We start from the raw sequence: 25977 nt of genomic DNA on the forward strand, positions 1-25977 counted from the left end.
CCTCTTTGTCTTTATCATATAGCTGTATAAGCTTTAACTAATATCATATCTATCTTCATGCAATTAGAATAGATTCCTCAATGATTTTGAATACAATGTGTAACCAAACAAGTATGAATGCTACAAATATAGATACTTTTGCCTTTTTGACCAATAGCTAGCGTTTCGCTACTTTATGATTCTGATTAAATCTTTTTGTTAAATGAGTCAACTACACTCGTTGTTTGTTTCCATTGTTTAGAAGAAAAATCAATTTTAGCCTGAGTCACTGTCAGTTAAACTAAAAAAAAAAATCAATGTATCAAAGAACTGGCGTCTTTCATTGGAAATATGTAACAGATAATATTACTGAAAATGTAGTCAATATGTTGCCCGCGGAAACTCATGTCCCTCCAAAAACACTGGATACGGATCTCTTTGTTCACATAGCAACAGCAGCATTCCAATGAGGTAACTTTTTTTTTTTTTTTTTTTCTGGACGGCCAGAGATGCTTTGTTCTGTTGGCCTCTTGACCTGAAGGTGAGGAACCCAGGAGACACATTCTGCAGTGGTATCCCAAATGTGGTCATAGTGTGTTGTAAACGTGGGTGGAATGGTTTCTCCGGCTGATGTCTCCGTGGTCCCCTAACATGCCTAACTTACTTCAGGGAGAAGAAAAACAGAAAAATGTCATGTAAAATTATGCAATAGATGAGCAGCCTGTTTTCTCTATATAAATCATTTCAGCAGAGAGGTATTACCTGCAAAACCTCTCTTATAAATACATGGTAATGTCTTATTTTCACTATACCTGTTTACACGACTACATTCCAGAGCACTAAGCTATATAATAAGGTTCTCTGTGAGAGAGGTGGTTTTGGTCATTTCGAAGAAACTGCGTAAAAGTCAAAGGGTGCTAAGTGTTTCCCCATGCAGTGGCATCTGCTTGGTGATGAAACAGCCAACTTTTTGTCTTGACGGTTTTAGAGAAACGAGAGACAATGGGCTAGTCATATGGTGTCTGAGATGAGTTCAGCCCTCCTTTAGCCACATGCATCCCAGGACAATCTGGAAGGAAGTGAGTGACTAACTGAGGGTTACCGCTTCCTATGCCTCCATGCTTGTCTCACACAGTGATGCATTGCTGTCTCTAAAGACACATAGAGGCCAAGGTCTGTGTTTGATAATGACAAGATGTAACTCATCATTTCCATAAGGGTGTGTTCATGCCAAACTTGAAGATGGATGTTGTGTTCCTGTATTACAAGTTCAAGACATGGGTCCATAGTTTTAGATGGTGTTGACTGACGCTGTTCAGATATGGTATAGTTTGTTAGGATGTTATCTAAATGAAAGATAGTGTGTTGGTTATGTCACAACATCTATCAGAGTGCCATATCTCTTCACTTCAATCTATCTGAGATCATTATTTTATTGTATGCCCTTTAAAGTAATTGCTTTTCATAACTAGATTCTTAAAAGCAAGAGGTGAGATGTCAGTATCAAACAGTGGTTTTTAGATAACTAATTTCTACAATGTACTTAAGGTTCTTGTTAGATAATCAGGTGAGATTGCAATGTAACAATTTGCTTCATTCTTCAGTATGCTTCTGGTGAGTTATAGATTACATTTTAAAGTGCAGCTGCTAGTTTATAATTTATTCAAGGGCTAAAGCCCAGAATATATTTCTGATATGCTTGAAGAATGTAAACCCATTACAGTTGGAGTACAGTTTCTGTGTAAAACTACACCGGAACCGCACATTGATTTGTTGAAAGGGGTTATACAAATAAACCTGCCATGCCTTGCCCTGCGTTCATTCATCCTCTGATTCGTGTGTCAACAGTCAGAAGTACAGTATCATTTTCTTTCAAAGCTCAGTCAAGCAGTTAGAAAATATCCAGCTGAAAAAATAGGAATGGTTTGGACCCATTAATGTCAATCATTCTCTAATTGCCCCTGACTGATGTCTGAATGGGATTGTTGATGCAACTTTTTCTGGAGAAAGAAGGAAAACAAAGCTGGTCTTGGTTCTCCATGCTACATTGCTCACTATGATGCAAAATGTGGATATTTTGATATTGTCCATTTAGAAAAAAAGAAGGGTTTTAGAAAAAGTAAAACTCTTATATTTATATTTTAGTTTTTGAAAGACCATCAATCTTCCAATGCTTTCAAGAGCTTCTATTTAATGTAAGTCTCAATTCAGACCAAAGATTCATGATGAGACAAAATTGTTTTAGAGCGTTGCAGGGGGAAGTTGCAGTGGTGTGAACTGGTCTGTCTCGGCTCAACTGAAGCTGGCTGATGATCTCACCTGCGACTCAGCTTGTCAAGTCGCCAGTGGCTAGTTTTAGAACGCAAGGCACATCACCTGTTTCAACAGCCAATCAACCCGTAGCAAAGTCAGCTGATCAAGTCAGCAAACTTTCAGCTGATCGAAATGGAAGAGTTTTGGATGAAAGAAAAGAGAGCCTCAACCTTCCTGTTTTTTTTCCTGTTTTCGCCATTCATGCAACACTACATGCAACTGTAGCAAATAACTCACTATCACTATCTTCATTCATATTTTAAGATGCTACAAACTATATCCTGCTACAAAAAAAAAGCCTGAAAAGCCGTCAGTTAGAATGGAAGTACAGAAAGTCTAGTCGTGTTGGTGTAAACTGGCAGGTTTTGCAGACCGGCACATTGCAAGTAGTTGCAAGTTTCAACTCATGTCGTTGTGAATCTTTGGTCTGAACTGGGCCTAAGGCTTAACCGGTTGTGAATTCTCAGTCTAGAGAAAAAGGCAGATGTTGCTTTAGTTCCAATATTTCATAAACGGTGTTATTTTTAAATTACACAGAGTTTTGCATTTCTTAGAAAATGAATGTCTCCACCTCAATGAAAACAGCAGCTGTTTACCAGTTGTGCCATGTACAGGATTAAAGTGTGTTTTCCTCTTTTATAGCTGCTGTTTTTGTGTGCATATTGTACCACCTGTTAGCCAGGATTAAATAACTGTTGTTTTGTAAAACAGTTTCTCCATTTTAATTTCTCCAAATGCCCTTCTCATGGCCTGTTGCCTGGGGAAGTGTTTGTTTCTTAGACAATGGTTCATTGAAGCAGTGTAGGGACTGTTGTCAAGAAAGTCATAAAGCCCTAATCCCACCCATTCCTCATCTGTAGTCAGCTAGGACAAGGCGTGCGCAATGGAAAGAGCTCCCACAAGGTGCTAGATAGATTGGTTAATTCTGCCTAGGAATCTTGTTGATTGTACTTTGGCTGCCCCACGAATCAACAGTTCTTCAGACACAAAGTCCCGAGATTTGTCAGACAGCCATTGTCATTTTTCCACTCTGCATGTCGTAGAGCAAAATGTAATGGTTAGTGGTGTGAAGGATCTGCCACTTTAATGGACCAGCTAAGCAGTTGCTGTTTCAGTTGGTCTCAATCACATGTAAGGATCCAGCCCAATTTATAGTGTCCATATTCATGCCTCCAACAACCCTCAACCAAACCGTCAACGAAAAATATAAATGTATATCAGCAGCTTTTTCTCTCTTATAAAGTGACTAAACACTTTGCTCAGCCCCATTAGTTGATCAGCTAGAGCTCCAAACTTCCTTCGTGTCCATTTCAACAACTTACTCCTCGCCTACAGCTCTTCCTCATGTTGTCTTCATGCTTGATTTCCTCATATTAATCATCTTCATAAGGTTAAACTCAGTTTTCTAGATTCTTTTCTTTGTTTGTACCTTGACAATAGAACACCCTTGGGTTTGGCAGTTTTCCGAGAACCCCTGCGCTTAAATGATCTGCAGGAATCATAATGCCTCCTTTGAGTGATGAATCATTGTACCTCTTTTGTAGGCCTGTTCATAACGTCTGCCAATATTATATAAGATGTTTTTAAGAAATATCCAAACTTACAAATATATTTCCAGCATTAAAAGTGAGAAAGAGAATGCATTAACTGGACCTTGAGTCAGCCTTTCCTTGAACAGTGTTTAGATAGCCATTCCCATTTTGAAGTTATTATGTTCAACATTAAGAATGGAGCCAGCATTTGGCAAGCAAAAGGCCCTAAAAATCAGCAAGGATCAAGTAGATATCTTCCTAATTAGATTAGATTAGGTCCAGTAGTGAGGCCCGATTTTTCCTCTGTCTGAGCTTTACATGCATCTTACCCGCGGTGGGGGGAAATATCTCCAATTTCCTCAGGGATCAGCTCTCTCCTCTCAATGAAAAGCCAAGCCACTTTAGAATAGCTAAGATGGGGATTGAGAATTATTTTATTGGACTGGAGGGGATTTTCTTTCTATCCTGCATTTTTAGTTCTCATTTGTGATCAAGAGCGTAACATTTGAAAAGAAAATGTATATCTCTACTAGGTTCTTTCTGACCCAAACTAATCGTGTCTAAATGTATTATATGAATCAAAATTTTGTGTATTCTGGTTTAAAGTTTGCAATGTTATAAATCATTTATGTTGCACTCTGGAGACATTCGAGTAAAAAGTGATTTGTTTCTGACTGTGTTAATAATTTAACAGCATGACACTACCATGGCCCTAAATGAAAGATTCATTCTACTTTTGGATTAAGCCAAATACAAGATATTAGTTTATTTACGGTAATAAATTATTTTTGATTTTAACCTACTGTACATAGTGAGTTTTTTTTCTCCCCTAGTCATAGATACTTCAACAGCAATGGTGGAGCAGAGTTCTGTTTTTGCAATAGAAGGGCAATAAAAATTCCCAGTCATAAAGTAAGCTGAACGGCAAAACTATTTATTCTGTATGTGGGAACTGCAGGATATGGCCAATGTAGGTATATGATCTGAATTTGTCCTGTAAAATATGTTATTTCATTCCAGCTCAGGTATTTGTGTTTTGTTTTCATCATAAAGTCTACAGACTGGCCCCAAACATTTAAAAGTAGTATCAAGGATTTTCCCTTCTGAACTTGTGTGGGAAAGAGTTGCATGCAAATCTCATTCAGGGTCTAGAATTCAACATCAAAGAAATCTGATTCAGGATACACGGCGCATTTTTTAAAATTTCATGGCAACATACAATAAATCATGTTGTTTTACAGTTGACATAACCTAAGCTCGAGCTCTTTTCAGTGACTTCCCAATTTTTCAAAGGAACAAATCAGAGAAAAGTTCTAGGTAGGAAGTGATGCTTGTGGCCCTGAACAAGAAAGAGGCTTGACAGTGGTCTCAAGAAGTTTTCTGCTTGCTAATAGTATGATGGAATTTTTACTTTAGGAGAACAGTACGTGAGCCTTGTCATCTGGATGTGTTTAGACTGCATGTGCTCGGAGCTGGCAGCCAGATGGCTTCAGCTGAGGGACAATGAAATCTCCAGGGTAAGCAGAGAGAAGGCTCCTATTCTGATTTGTCTCCTCAGATGAAACCACATCTGGGCAGCTTTAGCATACCTCAGCAGCTTGTGTGTGGTGGGACATGGAGGCCTTGCAGTGCTATGTTCATTTGATGCTTGATAGTTGATTATTTGACAACAAGTGGTAATTTGTAGGTCCAATCTAAATGAACAAATATACACAACATACCTGTGTGATATTGTCAGGGTTAGTCAGAGTACTGGATGATAGTTGTATTTGTTGAAGACTGTGAGATAGTCATTTAATTCTTTGCTGAAACAGTGCATGGCACTCTGTCAAGCCCCGTGAGAGTTTCAGACAAATGCTTATTCACTAAAATGAGCTCACTTTCTCATGTTATGCAATCACACCGTCTGGTTCGATTTCTGTCTTTCTGTCACGTTCTTAAGTCTTGCACCCCGTCATGTGTTAACACCAGCCTCTTTTGAAAAATCACCTCATATGCACAAGTGTGTGAAAGGACATAATCGATTATCACGAGACATCAAAATATGTTAAGGCCTGTTTTGTTTAATTTGTGATAAATCTTAGAATTTGTTTTTCACTTCTTATCTTGTTCTAACATAAGAGTTAAACCAGTTAAACAACACTATAATTGGTCAAAACCTTTAATTTAATAAAACAATAATCCATGTGTTATGCACATAAGTCAGTTTAAAAATGGTTTATAAGACATTGGGCTTCGCCGTTATGACACTCAATTCTGTCTTGATGGTCTGGACAACCTTTTTAGGGTTAGTACCAAACATGAACCTATCTGTAAACATTGTTTATCATTAAAAGTGTCCCACTTATGGAATGTTGGTGTATGAACGCTTGTAGGCAAAAAATTATATATTGTTACACATAGGGGAGTATTTTTGACACTTTTAGGTTTTTCAGAATATTTACATACATCAAACAATAGATCTTCCTACCCATTCTGCCCCAAAACAAAAAAATACAACAAAAAAAATAAAAACAAATGAAAAGCCAGACAGCAGTCAAATAAACACTTTTGCCTATGATATTCACAGTCAGAACAAGTACAGAATACGGTGAGATACAGGAATGACTATTGGATCAGGACTTGTTGTCAGTCAGAATTTAGGTGTCAGTATCAGGAGACAAAAAGTGTAATCAGAATTGTAAGTTGCGTTAAGTCTTCCTTGAAGACAGGACACTGCAAAAATGTGAAGCCTATCACACAAATCTTACTTTATTGGCACATGATTAGCAACTCAGTTCATTGAGTCCCTAAAATCAGGGAGAGGAAGGATATTTACAGTGGTCAGATTGTCTTCTGTTTCCAATTATGTACAAGATAGCTCCTGATGTGAATATTTGTTATTTTATCTGTCAAGTATTCAGGTCTGTACAAGCAGCTTCTTGTGCTTTGTGGTGACCACTTGCTGTGTCATTTCATCACATTTTTTGGCCTTTACCCTGTGTCAAACCAGGTTTCTGACATATATGCTCAAGTATCCTTCATCAACTTTTGCCTGCTGTCCTCAGGAACTCCACTGCATACCAGCACTCTTCAAACGCTACATTTTACAGATGTATTGGCCGTGGCTGCATGGGTTTTGCAGTTGAGGAAATATAATAGACTTGCGTTTCACAGGAGTGTTTCCAGATGTGGTGGCGGTGCGGGTGAGTGGAGGGTGTACAAACGGGAATTGTGGTGTCTTGAGGCATCATTTTTCAAACAACTGTGACAAATGTCAATAGGTGCATTTACTTTTCACAATAAACACGTGTGATGAAAGAGGAAACATTCATTTTACATTGCCAAAAATGCATTTAAGCATGTTTCTTACTTGACTAGTAATGATAAGAGTGCCTCATTGACGGATAAATGACTTTTCGGAAAGCACATAGAAGATGTAGGGGCCAATTTCTTACCCACCACAAGAGAAACACAGGGTTCAATGTCAATTAGTGGTTCTTCTGGCTTGATTGTGCATTCTTATCATCTTAGTTTGCAGTGTTTGTGGGTTTGAAGCTGGTGAGGGATCACCACCTTGTCTCCTTGCCCCACTGGGTCCTATTGGTGGGCTGAGGTGCCTGCACCCAGAGGAGTAGGATTTGGGAGGGATATCCTAAACCTCCTGGTGAAGCTGGCATGTGAAATGAAGCGCCTGATGTCTCGCATGTAGCACATGTCTGTCTTTACCTCCCCAGGTCAACGGCAGAGTTAGCAGTGTGTGCATTACAGGGCATTACAAATTGTTCTTGGAAATAATGTTAGCTTTAGCTATGTCAAGACGGTAAAGGTGTCAAAGTTTCTTCCTAGAAACCACAAGGAGGATATACAGTTCCAGTTTCAGTTCCAGAAAGAGAGCTAACATAAACTCGGGGTCAGTTACCGCGGTTACTGACTCTGTGAACCTAACCAGTTCGCTGGCAGGTTTTCTTCAACAAACCCTGTGTTTCTCTCTGTCTCCTCCCTCTGACAGAGTCAGACACACTGTTTAATTTCCTCATTCATTCAGTCGGTATCACAGCGCGTATCGAAGAACATTCATTAGTGGAGGTTTACAGTCTGTCAGAATCAATTAGTTTAGTTACTCAGGACTTTCTAAAGTTACCGCTTTTATGTGCATCAGTTATTTCTTTGAATGGTGGTTTTTGCCTTCACATTCAAATATTACACAGCATGAATTGATCCCCAGCTCAGAATAAAACCTCTGCATGTTCTTCTGTTTTAACACTGTGACTGTGTCAGTTTGTTAGAGCAGCTCCTGCTGAAATGTTTATTGCACATAATGTGTCATCTCAGTATAAATCTAAAATAAATTGGTATGAAGCTTTAGACATGTGGGATCAATGAATAATTATCTCTATCACTCATGATGTGATTGGTCACACTTACGGAACATTATTCTTATAATATTGGTGATCATATGTTAATATTTCTGAGTTATTGAAAAGCATCACTGAATGCTGTTGAGCCAAGATACAAATATGTCTGTATTACTCTACTGTATTTTAACCTTGACACCTTTTCAAGTGCAAATCACCAAACACATTATTACCGGATCAGACTGTGTCATGTCTCTATGTCTTTGATCTATATAATTTTAAATCTTAAACTATATTTTATTTTATTTTATTTATTTATTTATCTTTTATTTATATTTTGTCCCCCGTCAGATTAAAGCTGAACAAATATATTTAAAATATAAAAAAAGAAAAATGAAGGCTACAGCCTGATACACAGCCTGATTCCACTTTATCATCATTAAGGAAATGGACAACACTGAAGAAAACCTTATTGTGTTAACTTACTGACACTTTATCCTGCTCTGACTCAGGCTCTTCTTTTTAAAGATAAATGTACACCGTCCACATACACATGCATTAATATCTTTATGTCCACTGGATTAAAAACGGAGGCTCTGCCTTTTATTTACCTGTTGCCATGGTGAATCATTAGTATTAGAGCGCCATTGATGATGGCTTTTTTCATTCATCAAGCACGCGCTTAACTCAGAATTGATTGAACTGACTCTGATCAGCCGTTCTGGAACCAAAAAGAGTTTCCCATCTCGCGGTTCATCAACTCAGAGTTCAGTGTTCAGGCTCAGAGTTTGTTAAGCCTGCTTTCTGAAACAGCCTCCTGAACTTATTGTTCTGTTTATTTCCCTCACACACATATCTTAACTTTCCAAATGGTTTCTCTTTGCTTTAACAGTGGGCTGTCAGTTTTGATGACATTATTAACTGCATGTACATATTGTCCACATATTGAATCACAAATCTCTCTGAGTGTAGTTTGCCCCTGGTTTTGTGTTCAGAATGGCCTAAAAGCTCAGCTTTGTTTTGTCATTTCTTGCAGTATCAACAATAAATTGCAGCAGCCAGAAGCCGCATCTGGAGTGCTGGAGTACGCCATGAAACATTTTGGTGAGCTGGTGAGTACTTTTTTTTTTTTCTCGGGTAATTTTTTTTATCTCCAAATAAAAAGTGCAACTTTTCTTAGGCTGCATTCATTTCGGCAATAGCACTGGAAAAGAAAACTGCAGCCTCCTCTTTCCTTCCAATGCTACCATTGCGTTTGCACAGCAAGGGCGCTGCTGAACAGGGCTGGGGGGTTTTTCATAAAAAATATTTAAACTGGCTCAATTGTTGCAGCAGGCCAACATCACCCAGGACTGCATTACATTGGCCAATAAAATACATGCAAGTGCACATTCCAGTTACAGTACCTTGTAACATGTTCTCTATGTGCAACATTGTGTTAATTCTACTGTTTACTTGGCAATTAGAGGAGAAAATGACTGATGTAATAACTTTCTAAAGTTGTAAAATCATGCATCATACAAGAACAAACTACATTTCAGTGTCTTTGCATCTGGTACTTCTTCACACTCTTCCTGGATTTTCAAACTGGACTTATTGGTTTGTATTTCATGTTCTCACCAGTACCTGTAGTAACAGCCCACACCAAGGCAGAGGTTTGCATTTTTGGTGCGTTCTCAGTTGAAATACAGCCTTTAGTGGACTGAATTATACGCTTTTTCCTGGGGTATCCTTCACCCACACATAGAGTTTAACATGGGGATGAGGGTCATTTAAGACACCTACCCCCAGAACACCCTGTTCTTAATGTGCAGCACGTGGAAAAACCATCTGCTCCTCTGAACAATTGTTAAGAGCACGCAGCAAAAATAGACTTTCTCATCCAATTCACAGGATGTCTGAATTTACTTGTGACTACTTTGTGTTCTTTTCCAGTGGTAAAAGAATGTAATGTTTCATACCAAAAAATACAAATGGTGATTATTTGTTAACAGTGAGTTTTTTTTAGGGGGCCTAAATGGCTTCATTTACTGTAATTCCCCTACGTGACTTCTGACGGGCCAAGTTGAAAGCCACAAAATACGTCACTCCTGTATGTCAGTATTAATATTTATATTGAGCCAATGCTTGAATTAGCCTGTATTAATTATGTTAGTTACATTGAAAAACTTTATATTTTGTATTTTCTTTCTGTCATTATGGAACTATATATTTATCTCTGGATTGTTTTTTTCTGTTTGTGTAAAGGAGTGTTGCTCCCTGTGTTTCATGTTCTTTGTAGATGGACCAGATCCAGATATAAAATAACTTTTAAAATTTGGACTTGCATTAGACACCATCACAGATTTTCTTCATCAATTACCTAAGAGGAAAATACATGTTTTTGTTCTAAACCTTCGCCTTCCCTGTTAACAAAATTGCACAATTTAGTTACTGTGGTTTTTGTTTGTTTGTTGTATGGATGTACTTTTTTCCATTATCCACAGCTGCCACAGATCCAAATTCAAGGTTTCAGCTGGTGTTGATGACATACTTAATTAATGCGGTCAGTGTAGCAATAAAGCAGTACTTTGTTTTAGAGATAGCCTAAACATAGTATTTCTATGTGGTTAATTTAAGCCCAAAGCCAAAGTGTTTTCTCACTCCCATGGAAAAGGTCTTTCCTTCTGCCTTTGTGAACTGCGTTTATGTTTCCCTTTAAAAGCACAGTAAAAGTGAAAAGACTTGGTAAAAAAACGGTTTAACTGTGCACTCCCTTGTTTATGAGGTGACCATTTGGAAAGCTTAACTGTGGGAGGATGCAAGGTTTCCCTGTTTTGTGTACTAGTAAGCAATCATCGCTTAAACAAAGGTTGAAAGAAATCTATGTACTTTATCAATGGTTGATGTCACCAGAGAGAAGTGTATACCTACATAGAAGTCACTTTGTTGCATCTTTGCAAAGACTTGAACTTCTCACAGACTGGTAATTCTGATGCTGCACTCATTGAGGCTAACCTTAAGAAGGTTATGTCTGAATTCCATCAACATATTGAAGGCACCACAAGGGGAATAAACACTCTGGATCATTGCTACATGCCATTCAAAAATGGCCACAGAGCAGAATGCTACCTGCGTTCGGGAAGAGCGACCATGCGGCCATCTTGCTGAGGTCAAAGTATGTAAAGTGACGTGAGGTTTACATTTGATCCCCACTATCCAGTACACTGGACCCACTACAGTTTGCCTAGCATCCAAACTGATCAACGGAAGATGCCATAGCACACATCCTCTACACCACCCTATCTTACCTGGACAAGAAAGGGAGTTATGTGAGATTACTGTTCATTGACTGCAGTTCAGAGTTTAACCCCATAGTTTCCTCCAGGCTCATCAGAGCTCAAGGTCCTGGAATTAAACACCTCACTGTGCATGTGGATCCTTGACTTCCTGATGGGAGATCCCAGGTGGTTAGGGTAGGTAGACACACCTCTTCTACCCTCATACTTAACACCAGAGCACCCCAGGGCTGCGTTTTGAGCCCCCTGCTGTACTCCCTGTACACACACGACTGTGTAGCCACTTTTGACTCCGACAGCATCATCAAGTTTTCTGATGACACAGCTGTAGTGGGCCTGATCACAGATAACAATGAAAAGGCCTACGTGAAGGAAGTAGAGGACCTGACCCACAGTTGTCAGGACAACAACCTAAAGGCAAGGAAGAAACTGTTTCACCTCAGATGCCCGGATATCCCCTCAAATACTGAGGAATTTCTACTGCTGTACCTTTGAGTGTCCTGACAGAGAACATCACTTCCTGGTATGGAATCAGTGCCCAACAGGACTGCAAGTCCCTGCAAAGAGTAGTTTATTCAGCTGAACTTAAAATAGGTGGTGCTCTACCTTTCCCAAAGGATATTTACACCAGGCGCTGCAAGAATAATAGTCTTTGCACACCAAGTCCGTTTTCTTTGTATGCGTTTTTTTAATCTGTTATCCGACAAAAATGGTTACGCACAGAAACCTTGCTCACTGAGTCTGATGTGTTTTATTACTATATTCTTCGAGAAAATTTGCAATACGAGGCACAATGGAGTCGTCAAGCAGTGAGGATCATTTTGGGGTCCTCTAAATTCTTGAAAGAAAAAGAAAGAACCACACAGTAAAGAGGACCACCAATTTCCAGGATCCAATTGATCCTGAACAGCGGCTGGCAGCACACACACACACCTGATCACAGATGATCACAGGTGTGTGATCCTTTTGACTGGATCCACAGATATTTAGAGCACAGCCTCAAAACGCTGCAACATACAGACAAGATCATGGTCAATAGTTGTCCTGTGATCAGTCTGTGTATAACTTCTCTGCTGGAGCTGATAGTATCAGTGTTTCGAGGCTGTGTTGTTTGTGTGTACGGTGGCTCTGAGTGGTCAAACAACTCTGTAAAGGCTTTTGACGGATGCAAAAATCAGGTCATATTATACCAGCTGTACCAAGCCTCAGACAGACAACGTCTTTAAGCCTTCTGCTTAAAATCGAACCTGCTCCGGAAACTTTAATGACAGATGAAACTTTCGGAGTTGATGTATAAACATTATTGACACAACGTGGCATCATATTTATTTTTTAACGTGCGACAATTTCGAACAAAAAAAACAGACTTGGTGTGCAAAGACCTTAAGGATCCCAACCACCCGGATATCGACCTTTTTTCTCTGCTGTGGTCTGGAAGAAGGTACCGGATACACCAGGCTAGCACTGAGAGGCCCTGGAAGAGTTTCTACCCTCTGGTGACTAGGATCCTCAATGACGTCACTGCCAAAGACTTTCCCCCCATCATACACATATATTTATTACTATTCCTATTCTATTAAAACTCTTTTGAATGCACAAATTGAAGGGACTGGCAGGATTACATTTCACTGTGATTGTACCTTATGTGATTACATGTGACAAATAAACTTCATTGACTGATGATTGACAGGAGGTAAACATTAAGGTGGGAATCTCCAATGATCCATATGATATTATAATGAAAGTTAGTTGTGGAAGTCTTTGTCTGACTGTAAATGGACAAGGAGCTTAGTTTCAAAACTATTTGCTTAAACTAAAAAACTATCTATAAAAATTTTCAATTTGTCAAGGCCACGTGATGAAACAAAGTATTCATGGCAGAGAAATAGTTCAAGTTAAATGTGTGGATTTTATAGTTACATAGTTGAAGTTTTTCTGTGACTCTCTTCAACTCTCTATTTTATTATTATTTTTTTTTTTTTAGGAAATTCAAGCCACCTGGTACGAGAAGCTGCATGAGTGGGAAGATGCCCTGGTGGCATATGACAAGAAGATTGACATGAACAAAGAGGATCCAGAGCTCATCCTCGGCAGAATGCGCTGCTTAGAGGCCTTGGGAGAATGGTATGTCATTAGTCATATCTGTTGTGAGTTCGGTAGGTGCTGCTACAGTTTGTTCAAATTATCTCAGATTCATAAATACTTATATATTCATATATAAACCTTTACAGTAGAGTCCGTTTTTGTAATATTTGCTGACTGTATTTCTTTTACCATAACTTTGTTTTTTGAACACACAGCCCTGGTCTTCTTGGTATAGATGTATTGTGTGATTCACTGAAGTGATAAAATAAAGGGTGCATTGGGTTCTTCAATTTTCCACTTTAGCTTTAATGGATAAAGACAGCGTCTGAGGTAGTAGTTTTACTGTGAGTGCTTTAATCTCCAACTTTGTATTTGCTCACTGTGCGTAGGAAGCCCATTCCTAATGAGTCCTGACATTAGACCTTTGATGACTGGTTGAAAAGAGAGAGAAAACAGGTCTTACCAGTTGACCAGAGTATTTTTTACCGGTAAATGCATGAACAGACATCCAACGCCACTTAGAGGTGCCGCCAATCCAATGAAACTTCACCACAGCCGAGGCTTAACTTCATAACGACCGCCCACTTTCTAAGAGCATTTTTAGGGAAAAAGAAAGTCACAAGATGTCAGAGGGATCCAACTATGTGGATCGTCACAGAACTCATGACACTAAGCAGATGTTAATTTGCTTATGTAACCTGCCATCCTTGTGCCATTGTTGTATACACTGTTATTCATTTCTCAAGAGAATGATTCAATCAATTTTACAAGAACATTACTCAGCTGAAGTGAAGCTTCTGGTTTATATTTGTGTATTTGTGGATTGGTTAGGCTTGGAGATGATATAACAGTTGACTGGATCATTAGTCAAATGAGATCAGACTTATAAGAACGTGTTTTTCTCTGTCGAGGTAAGGGGTATTGTATATGTCTTGTCTAATCCAAAACTGGTGAGAGAGAGATTGTTAAGGTGCAGTTAATGTTTTTGTCTGTCAAACTGAGGCCTTATGTTGGACACTTTTTAAGGAAACTTTAACACTAGAATGTCCATCTTAAGGTTTTTAAGTATAACATTAAGGCGATTGACAAAAAAATTTAAATATTTCATGAAAAGGGACTCAGGAAGAACTAAATTAATGCTGCAGCCATTGTTGGTCATATTAGGCTCCATGCCAGTTTGAGGTATGAATCCACACCCTTAATTATGTATCTGTCCAGCATACTGTGTACAGTACATGTTGCTTACTTTCAATTATGACTGCTAAACCTCTCTGTCAGCAGCGTTTGTCGGTATATGGTAATTATTATTTTGAGATATTTATATTCTGACATAAGAAATAATTGTGATATTTAAAATGTTTTGCATATGTGTTCTCAGCTCAGATGATTTGACCTGTTGGTCCTGTTAAATTTTATTTATTTATTTATTTATTTTATTTACAGGTTTTGCACTCTACTTTATTCACACATACTTTAAAGTGTATTTTGCCACGTAATTGAATTAGCATAGTTAACAGTATTTCAAGATTGGAATTTTGAGAAGCCAAAGGCACACGGACTCACATGCATAGATGCAAAAAACAGTGGGATGATTCAGGTATTTTTTCTGGGAAGAGGGATTAGATTTTACAAAGAATTTACCACAAAATACCGGGATGTCATATTCCTGGTGTTCAGCCCTAGTAGTGTTCTGTTATAGTATGATGCTAACGTGTTGCTTTGTGCCCTGCACACCTATGTAGGTGTTTTCACATATTTTGGCTAATTAGGCCTCTGTTTAGGTATTAATGGGTACAACAAAACTAACGAGAGTGAGGGAGATATCAATCAAACACCCACACTGTCCTGAGGGGTCTGAGCAAATGACAATGCCTGTTAGTGTGGGTGGACCAAATGTACCGTGGAGCCTTAAAATAAATAAACAAACAGAAATCATGTTTAACTACGGTTAGCCCGGGAGACAAAACTGTTTTTAAAGTTTTCTATTACTAGATTAAGGGCTCTTTTTTAGCTGACAGTGTTTATTTTAGGGTTTATTTTTGAAATTCTGAAGATGGGAACGATGATCTGCTGAGTCAAACTATAACTCAAGGTCTCCCTTCCGGACTTTTTGTTTGTTGTAGACACACATACACCCAGTGTACCGGAGCTTTTCCTACTTGTTGCTTTCATGTTATACAATAGCCAGGCAGCTGGAGAACGGCTTCACTTCAGTGACCCCCATCCAAACCTGTCTCTCTTTTTTTCTCTGGCGGTTCCTCCCTCTGTTTCTCTTCTCATCCAAGCTTGCATGCGGTCGGTTTGATCTCATGCTGGACAATGCAGAACTGATTATTGTTAATGAGGAATTAGTCTTGGGTAGATGCACCTGACCCCAACGGGAACATTCATCTTTCAGTTTGGAACATTCAGTTTGCTGGGATACTTGATATTATCAGACTGTTGTGGGACAGACAGTACACCGTGTTCATCTTTGAGAACAAATGAAGAAATAAATAATGGCAGATGTAGTAGGAACCAAAGCTCACCTTACCTTCAGTTTCTTTCTCATCGTTGGCCAAAAGTGCTGGGCTGTTCTGGTAAATTATTTTTTCAATTGTTGTTTGGCACAGGAAAATGGAAATAATAAAATATAGTGTCTTAACATTATTTGTAATATCATAATGACTTGGATTTTAGTAGAGCCTTTTTTCCATTGAGGATAACAGTCATTGTCATTTTTTGTTTTTTTAACAGTATTATTAAGGCCCTTGTAAACATGTTATAAAAGTTATTTTTAAGTCAGAACACGCTATGTTGTAGGGTTGCTTTGGTCTGTGAAGCACAATGACACAATTAATGTGTGTCAAGAATGAGCACTTCAGTCCAACTTCACGTTCTACAGAGTAAAATCCTACCATTTACTGTATGTATGTTCTTCATTTAGCTGCAAAATCACATAGCTCTGAGACACCAGGTAATATGCAAATCATTTCATATGCATCACTCAATGACACACCGTAATTCTGGGTCGTTGAAAACCCTTTTTTGCTCTTTTTTATATCCAGTGTCTTGTTGGCAGTCCATGTCACTATACTGCAATGCATATAATAATACTCTGCACCTGATTTTCTGATCAACTAGGTAGCCAGATGATGGCACAGATCAATTTCTGGATCTTAGCTGCAAACTGCATCACTGTGAACATGCAGTAGAATTTAACTAATGTCAACACTCATAACATGGGACTGAACAGTATCTGGATTTGTTTTTTCTACCATCTGAAGCCTGTGGTTCATGTTTTCTAGGGGCCAGTTGCACCAGCAGTGCTGTGAGGAGTGGACATTGGTCAGTGAGGAAACCCAGGCCAAGATGGCTCGTATGGCTGCCGCTGCCGCCTGGGGTCTAGGTAACCACTCAGATACTTCATATCTTATATGCTGAAAAAGATAAATTAGCAAAAAGATTCAAGATATTTATTGTCACTTCGGTTGTACAGTTACACTTGTGTGAAATTAATATAAATCAGTAATCATCATTAATACAAATATAACCATCATTCATCATTAATATAAAATATTAATGATGAACAATATAATAGCAGTCAGTGAAACCTGAAGCCTGACTCAACAATGCAATCGAACCGAGCAGCAATGAAATCAGCAACAGTTCTTGCCAAGCCCCCCTCTTATAACCAGATGGGAATGGCATCCAGTCATAACATTGACATATCGTAACGTGCAATGATGGGGAAAAGCAGGGACCAGAGTGCAGAAGCAACGCCTAAGGTTTGCGGTCTGTGGCTTTGACTTTCCAAAGTCAGTCGTAAACTCTGAGACGATACACAACCAGCTGGCCCTTCTATCTGAAAAGTCAGACAATCTTTTATTGGTGCCGTTGGGAAGCAAAATACTGGGTTGCAATTTTATATTTATAATATAAATTTAATATAAATTTTCATTTATATCATAGCAAGCAGAGGTGGAGTGTGGTTCAAAGCGGCAGTGATAGGCTTCTGAACTTCAATCGGCTCCAGTCTTCAGTTGTTAGGTTATAAGACGTCCATGATTAAATGTTGCACTCTTTTTCAAACACTTCCTGCTTAGGGCTGCCTTTGTGAATTTCTTCACTTGATTTGGTTTTTTCTGCAGGGCACTGGGACAGCATGGAGGAGTACACGTGTATGATCCCAAGAGACACACATGATGGTGCTTTCTATAGAGCAGTGCTAGCGCTGCATCAGGACCTCTTCTCATTGGCCCAGCAGGTGGGATACATCATTACTCAAAAAAACACCCGATGGAGTAGACCCTCCCCCCTCTATTCAGTATACAGTAAAGTAGACCCTCCCCCCTCTATTCAGTATACAGTAAAGTAGACCCTCCCCCCTCTATTCAGTATACAGTAAAGTCTATATTTTTAGGAAACATCTCATAAAGACATACCACATGGGAATTTGCCTAGTCTCATGGCTTCTGGAATTTTCATTAGTTTTTATAGCAAGATATGAAAAGCTAAAACACTGGAAACAAACACTGTAAAAAACATGAAAATGTCTTTACGGCTATTCCAGACAGGATCGAATTCCCCCATCAACTCGGGCTTTTCATTAAATGTAATAAAATGTGTAAGGTTTTTCTTTTTCTCTTTTCTTTTACAATGTTGTACATCCTCGGTGTGGAAACGTTATGTAACTCTTGAAATTGTAAATCATCACAACATTCAGCTTCAAACAAATAAGAAGCCCTTTACCCCTCCTGTCTGCCTGTCAGCAGGGTCTGGTGGAGGTCAGGGTGGTATTTCCCTTGTTTGATGAAGGTTGGGGATAGTAGATGAGCTCATGTTCCCTAGAGATGGATTTGTTCAAGCTGGATGCCAGCACGACTAACGAACACAAGCTCCAGCACTGAGACCAATAAACACCTGTTCCTCTAATTTCCCTGAACTCATCCTCCAAGTTCCCTTTTTACCACAAAGCCTTTGAGACTTGCTCTCCGTGCCCCCGTCTTCTAATTCTGAGATTAGGTCCAGGTGTGGCCTCTAGGATTCTGCATCAGCTGAATAGGGAAAGCAGACTTTTGACTCTTACTGACAATGAGGCCACTCACAATGAATGATGAAGAATGAGAAGCAGCTGGAGCAAGGGTGAAAGCTTAAATGTCAACATGAGCTCAGGCTAGTCTTCCGGATGTGGTTGGTAATCCTTGCACTTAAGTCCTTTTGATTCCATAGGGCTGGGTCTTTCCTCTCTCTATACCTCCAATAACCAGACATGTGCTCCACGAGTCTCCGCGTGCATCTGTGCGAAAGGTTTCAGGTTGCTTTGTAAATCTCTGCATTTGGTTTGTTCCAACAATGATGTGTAGACACACGCAGTCATGTTCCCCTCCAGAAAAGTAGTCTCATGGAACCAGTTTCATGATATATGATACCCAGTCCACTGTGTGTCTGATTTGTAAATTGTCTCTTGGTTTTTACAGCAAGAGCCATCTTTTTGACTTCGATAAGACAGACTTCTCAGTCATGTTTGGGTCTTATTTTGAGTTTGTGTTGATTTGGCCCAAACCATTCAGATAGCGGCTTACATACCACACTCTAATGATAAAGTAGTATCACTGGACTTGTAAGCCTGTGTAAGTGCATATAGGTGTAACCTTTATATAAGAGAATGAAAAATTGGGTCACGGTTTGTTTGTGCTGCCAGAAGCCAGACACTGCATTTATCAGGAGGCGTCTGGACTGCACATTTACAGTGAGGCCCCACCGCAGTAATTCAGGAGTAAACAGAACCATAACTGAGTTGAGGCTGTAAAGAAGCAGCCTCACTGTCACCTCATCCCAACCACTGTCCCACAATCCCTCCTCTTGTTGTGCGTGCCTGAAGAGGTCTTTTGGCATGCCATTCCTCCTTTCCCTCCCCGCGAAAAAAATAATTGGTAGGAATCGGTCTGAAACAGCTGTGTGTCCTAGCCTCAGAGAACTTCCTTAGTCATCCTCCCTCATTTTACCCTCCCATTAATAACAGTTGTCAAAAACATTGGCTGTAGTAGCCCGAGAAATCAGCAGGCTTTCAACCGCAATACATGTGTCCTTGTTTGTCCCTTTTGCTGCTCTGGATCAGGTCTTTCTCTCAGTTGCTATCTTTCCATCGCTCAGTATTCTCACTGGTGATGAAATACATGCAGTATCCTTGAATATAGAGATGTGTAGTCTGGTGAGGAAAAGTCAGGAAACTTTTACAATAGTAAAAGTCAGTAACATACATTAATACACCCAGACAACAGGAAACTAGGCATGAATGTGCTCTGAAAGTTTATGAACATCATGAAAGAAAGGTTTCAAAATTTGCAACATGGTCATGACTGACAGCCCTTATTTTGAATCCTTCTTTATCACCTTTCAATTCTTCCCCTTTTCGCTGAATGTGCATGGAAATTTAGGCTGTTTTTTGGTGATACTTTTGATATCCACAACATTGGTTACATAACTTTCACACTCTTACTCTTAACAGCTCATTAACCTCTCCTCATAAAACACTTGGCACTCAGCAGTGCATCAAACCATTTTACTATACAAGCAGGCTTACTAGTCCTAGTCGCATTAATATGTCACTGTTGGCAGGAATTAAGGAGGTAAGAAGGGTGTAAGCAGTAAGCAATAACATGCATTCTCTCATTTGTACAAAGTGTTTTTATAGTCTGGGTTTAGTCCAATATAAGCTGGTCCTGATGTAAGGAGCTTTTAGGAGAGTGTGATATTATGTTATTGTACATTCTGTGGTCATGCTAACATTACATTATTGAGGAAATGCCATTATCGCCATTATTAGTCATGGATTAAACCAGTGTTTGCAATGTTGAGGATTTACAGTGAATTGAGAAGCCAACTTATAATTGCACATCGGTGCACTATTCAGGCAGACCTTTCAATAAAATCTGTAGTTTCAACTGTACATTTTAAGAAAAAATGTAATAGACTAAGGAAAAAAAGGGGCAAATGTATGTTGGCGAGTGAGAGAATGATTGTCATCGTAATCTTTATGTATAATAATGCATCTACAGTTAAAATGTCAGATCTCACTGTAAATGTTTTTTTATGTAGTGTATTGACAAAGCAAGAGACCTCCTGGATGCTGAGCTGACAGCCATGGCTGGAGAGAGCTACAGTCGAGCCTACGGGGTAAGTGTTCCTCTGAGACAGCCAAAATATTCAGCGCCTGGCCTCGGTCGAACCATCTCATTTTTCATAGCATTCATGTGCAGAAGGATAATGCCACTGCAACAAAATTTTATTGAAGCAATGATTTGTAAAGTGTAAGTCTCTGATCTACGTTCTTTAGAAGTCAAATGATTCATGTTTACTGTTTCTCCGCAGCTGGAGGAACTGCTGTTATTTTACTGTCTATATAAGTGGAATTATCTGGTCAACATTTCAAATCAGTTGTTGAAACCTGAAAACAGCCGTGTTTCTCTCATACCGATGTTGTCAGGTAACATTATCTTGAAAGCCATTTGATCCTAGTTGATTTAGATGTGCGTACTGTAGCTGTTCACTATGAAGACTGACAGCAGACAAAAAGCAGGCATATCAGTTCTGAATGTTGTTGCAAACGGCAGATGTAAACAAATCTTTTCTGACAGATGCCACACAAGAAGGTTCACACAGAAGGAGCTTTTACCCTATCTGTGCAATATACATTTGCAACTATAATGCTGAGTTTGTGGATAAGAATGAATGTGTGTATGTGCTTGTTTGTTTCCCAGGCCATGGTCTCTTGCCAGATGCTGTCAGAGCTGGAGGAGGTGATCCAGTACAAGCTGGTGCCAGAGAGGAGGGACATCATCAGGGAAACATGGTGGGAGAGGCTTCAGGTGACTACTGCACATGATATATGGAAACACACACACACTCACGTGTGCAACTAAAAATGCAAGATAAAGCAGATGTTTGAAAGGCTACTGTTACTAATGGGAAACATTACCAGCCAGACACCAAACGTGCAAACAAAGACCCACACTAATACCTCAGTGACTAAGGCTTTACTATTTTGTAGATATGATTTTAAAAAAAAGTAGAATCATTTTGTGCTCTCTTAAGTAAAATTTATGTTCTTTGCAACCAGCTTGATGGTCAGTAAAAATAAAATACATTAATTCCATATGTAGCCATATATTTTAGAATTTATCTAGACTAGTCCATTGGTCTACAGAAATTCAGTCACAACCATAGAACTGCATCAACAAAAAAATATATCCATCACAGTCTGAAAGCAGGAAAATCTAGTTTCTTTTATAAATCTGATGTTTTTTGCTTACTGTCCACTCAGTGCAGCTTTACCATCGTACTTCTCTTTGGTATTGTTATTTCAAAGGGTGTATGAAATAATACTGGAGGTGGTTTTTTCATGTTGCTCACTGAATGCCATAAGCAGGACCAAGTAATCTAGCCTTTCACCTTTGGTCTTGGTTATAGGTGAGTGAACATAAAGTATATTGATTTGGAAACCATGAGCTTAAACTTGTTGCCACTCTGGTTAATAGTTTGATCCTTACAAACACACATTTATACATTTAAAAAGAAAATAAGATAATTGGTGCCCTTGCTTGCCATTCCCAGCATGCAATGACCCTTGTTGTTGACAACTAGGAATATTCAGGAAAAAAAGAGTAGCTCATTTCGCATAACTCACACTGTAACTGATCCAAACTCTTCCTCCTTCCTGAAACTGATTATTATTACTATTATTATCATTACTAATCATGAGTTACAGAGTTGTACATGCTGTTAAATGAGACAGGAAGACGTGTGGAAGAACCACAAATCCACAAGTGGTTTGGAAAAATTCAGCCACCTGCCAGTTCTTCAGAATTTGAGACAAATGCCATCCGATGTAAGACGATACTATTCAAGTTCATCTTTTCCATGTCTGCCATTTTTACAGCTGAATCAAATGAACTTATTTGAAAGGCTTCTGCCTTGTATGTGCATGTCGAGAGAAGTCAGTCAGGCAGCCAAACTGATAAGCCGTTGTGTGATGTACCATTCCTGACCCTTGATACCATTGCATCCAAGCTGCTCAGTTTAATGCGGCATGTATAATACTGCTTACTCTCAGTCCCTGTTGGCATACCTGTCACTCTTCTCCTGCTCAAGTGTTACTGACATTTTGGAAAATCCTCTTCACCAAAGAAACAAAAACCCCCTTCATCCTGTACCCTGACTGCAGCCCAGCAAGATTGTATTTGTCTGAAGGCTGCATGTGCCTGCCCAGAGGGCTCTGGTGTACTTTTTTCAAAACCAGATTTGACGTATTCTAAAATGCTGTCAATAACGTCGCTGCGTGCGGAGACTTATTGCGTCCAGAAGTCTGTTCTTCCACAGCCAAAGGTCACTGTGAAAGAGTTTTTGCTGGATATAATCCAAAACAAACACAACATGCATTTTGACTGCACAAACATTTCATTTAATAATACAGGGCCATTATTTAGAACTGGCCCTCGCTCAATTGTACAGCCTCAGAAAAACAGGTAATGAGATGGTACGAAATTGCAGTTTTCTAGAAGAGGCGATGAGTATGAATGTGGATGTGAATTTATGTCAGCCAATGTGATGATCGTGAGAAATTGGTGACTGTCCATCATGTGCAGCAAGCAGTTAATTACATTGAAAAGACATCAGTCACAAAATAATTGGGTGGCAGTGAAAGAGACTTCGCAAAAATTGTGTGAAAGTTTAACCATTAGCATTATAGTCTTACAATGTACATTTTTGTGCTTAGCTTTAGATAAAGGCACCAAGAACATGTCAAAGACAAAAAATACTCTTTGTTTCCATCCAAACAAAAAAAATGTATTACTTATCTCTTAGAATTGCACCTAACTAATTTCCTTGTGACTTTTCAAAGGTTTCTATAAAATTAGCTTGACAGTTGAATGGAAACAGTTACACACTCAAACCCATGTGTAGTAAAATGAAGATACTCTTGATCATCTTGACTTTTTCCATTCATAAAAGATGAAGGCTGCTTGGAGGTGGTATTTGGGTTCAGGAGGGGTCTTCTGTTGAGCAAACAGACAAGGTCCATAATGCCAGCGCCAGACCTGGGGCTGCGATGCCTGACAGGTTTCTTCTCTCAATAGTGATTTATTTGAGGCTGACCTCCCACATCTGTCAAGGAGTCACTGTCCCAGGCCTTTACACTTTCTTTTTTCCTCTATCAGTCTCTCCCTCATCAAAGGATTAGAGGTACAGCTGAGGTTGTATGAAAACACCTCTCACCGGTTATGTGTAAATGTATCAGTGAGTTCTTGCACTTCTGTCCTTGTGAGAACCAGTCTGAATATTGAACTCTTTGCCCTGGATTGCAGTTGGAAAGTATTGATCTTCTTTTGATCCCAGCTCTTTCTGCTGTCTCAGCATCGCTAATGAAGATCATGTGACATTTTTTTTCACTTTCCTCTCAGAAATAGTTGAGAATATCTCCTTCTATTTTTCTCTCACTAATGTTTTCTGCTCTCCTCTACACACATGGTCTCATTTTAAAATATTTCACCATATGCCTAAGCCATATATTAACCATTCCCTTTTGACAATATAACAGTCAAATTCATTTTGGCTAATTTACACTTTATGGGTTCAAGCTTTATGGGTCCAAGCTTTTTGTTGTTTAGTTGTGCTTTAAATTATAGACAGCTAGCTGTTCATCATCCTCTAAAAAGGGGGGAAAAGAAAATGGTACTCACACTCAAAAATCAATGAAAAAACGATGGAAACTTATTTAAATGTTAAATATTTGTTAAAGAGAGAACCCACATCGACTTCCTCGTTTCATAGACTTCTAATTCACACCGCATTATGCTGAATCAAAGCCTGACTTATGCCTTCATCAGTGGCCAAACACCATTAGTCGGATTGCAAACCACTTACTGGTAATATTCATTTTCAAACATCACACAACTGTTACTTGTAGACGAAGGCAGTGGGTTTGGTGTATTTGTGGTTTCCCTCACCGGGGTGAGAGGTGGGGAAGAACATGCAACAAGGTCCGCTATTGGAATCAAACCACTAACACTGCTGTTATGTGGCATTGGTCTTAACCAGTAGGCTACCGGGCGTGCCAAAATTTCTTTTCACTTCCACTGTGACGCACATAAGTTTACAGTGAGGCCCCAGCGCAGTAATTCAGGAGTAAACAGAACCATAACTAATGCACTCAGTTGCTTACAGTTGTACATTTGTTTTTTTTCAGTCCAGTTGAATAAATTGAGTAAATTGAGCCTTCCTAATGATTTCAGTAATTTTTTGCTGTTAAATCCAGACTAAACTGTAGTAGTCACTGTAATCACTGAGCATAGCTGCTGCCATTCAACCTGCACTCGGCCCCTCATCCCATCATGTTAAGCCTGCTTCAGAAACGTAGGTGTAGTATTTAATTCTAGCCTTATCGTTCAACAGCTTACTAAAAGCCTTGTACAGACCTGCTCTTGCCATCTAAGGAATACAGTAAAAAATGGGTTGGACGAGAAAAGGTCAACTATTCATTGAAAAGGACTTTGACTATTAAGGAACTAAATAACTGTTTCAGACATAAAGAAGGATTGTATTATCTTTGAAACTTGTTATGTTGCTTCATTTGTTGCTGCCATGCAGTCAAATAGGACCCCTTCTTGTAGCAATGTTTGTAATTACATATCACATTCCTTTTTCATGAAATGATTATATTATTTTGTCTAGCTCATGTAGATGTGTGTGTGTGTGTATGTGTGTGTTTTCTCCTGGCACGTGAACCTGCACGTGTAGGGGTGTTGAAGACAGGGACCACTGGTAGTAATAGTGGCCCCCAGGGGTTTTAAACGTACCCCCCCTCTCACATGTGTTCATTCTCTTGATTGTAACGAGTAGGTGCCTCTCTTTGAAAGGAGTAACTGAATGGTAATACGTCTGTCCCTTGTTATTTTTGCGTTTTTCCCTCCAGGGTTGTCAGCGTATCGTAGAAGACTGGCAAAGGATCCTGATGGTCAGATCCCTGGTGATCAGCCCACACGAGGACATGAGGACTTGGTTGAAGTACGCCAGCCTCTGTGGCAAGAGTGGACGCCTGGTCAGTACATTCAATGAAAGCAGCCCTTTTAATTAATAAATAATCCACATATCATGGACATCATTGGTTCATCAAATTGGGTGTTTAATTCATTATGTATAAAACGAAAGGATTGTGTGTATAAATGAATAATAATGATATTGAGTTAACCAATAAGAAATGGGCTAACAGATGAGTTCATGCATATTTTTTGACTTAAAGAATTGGAAAACCTACTTTGACAAATCTAGATCTGTTATGCAGATGTAAGCCTTGTACTGTAGATACTCTACCCCTCCCCAAGTGCATACATAGTTGAAATGTCAGAATTTACACAATGATTTGGCCACTAATTTAAAGCCCCTATGTGTTCGATTTGGAAATTTCTGACTTCG

At 39.1% G+C, this 25977-nt stretch overlaps 1 protein-coding gene across 3 annotated transcripts in view; it reads left to right on the plus strand.

Moving 5' to 3' along the window:
• mtor (mechanistic target of rapamycin kinase) overlaps positions 1 to 25977 on the plus strand; it is an 89850-nt gene that overhangs the window by 42349 nt on the left and 21524 nt on the right. For all 3 annotated transcript variants that reach the window (XM_044350780.1, XM_044350782.1, XM_044350781.1), the window contains 7 exons: positions 9198 to 9273; positions 13424 to 13563; positions 16812 to 16912; positions 17655 to 17770; positions 20605 to 20682; positions 21267 to 21374; positions 25478 to 25603. In XM_044350780.1, coding sequence (XP_044206715.1) covers positions 9198 to 9273; positions 13424 to 13563; positions 16812 to 16912; positions 17655 to 17770; positions 20605 to 20682; positions 21267 to 21374; positions 25478 to 25603 — 745 coding nt within the window. The remainder of the gene's footprint in view (positions 1 to 9197; positions 9274 to 13423; positions 13564 to 16811; positions 16913 to 17654; positions 17771 to 20604; positions 20683 to 21266; positions 21375 to 25477; positions 25604 to 25977) is intronic.

The sequence above is a fragment of the Thunnus albacares genome, chromosome 5 (genome assembly GCF_914725855.1).
Source record: "Thunnus albacares chromosome 5, fThuAlb1.1, whole genome shotgun sequence".
In the NCBI taxonomy this organism is placed as follows: Eukaryota; Metazoa; Chordata; class Actinopteri; order Scombriformes; family Scombridae; genus Thunnus; species Thunnus albacares.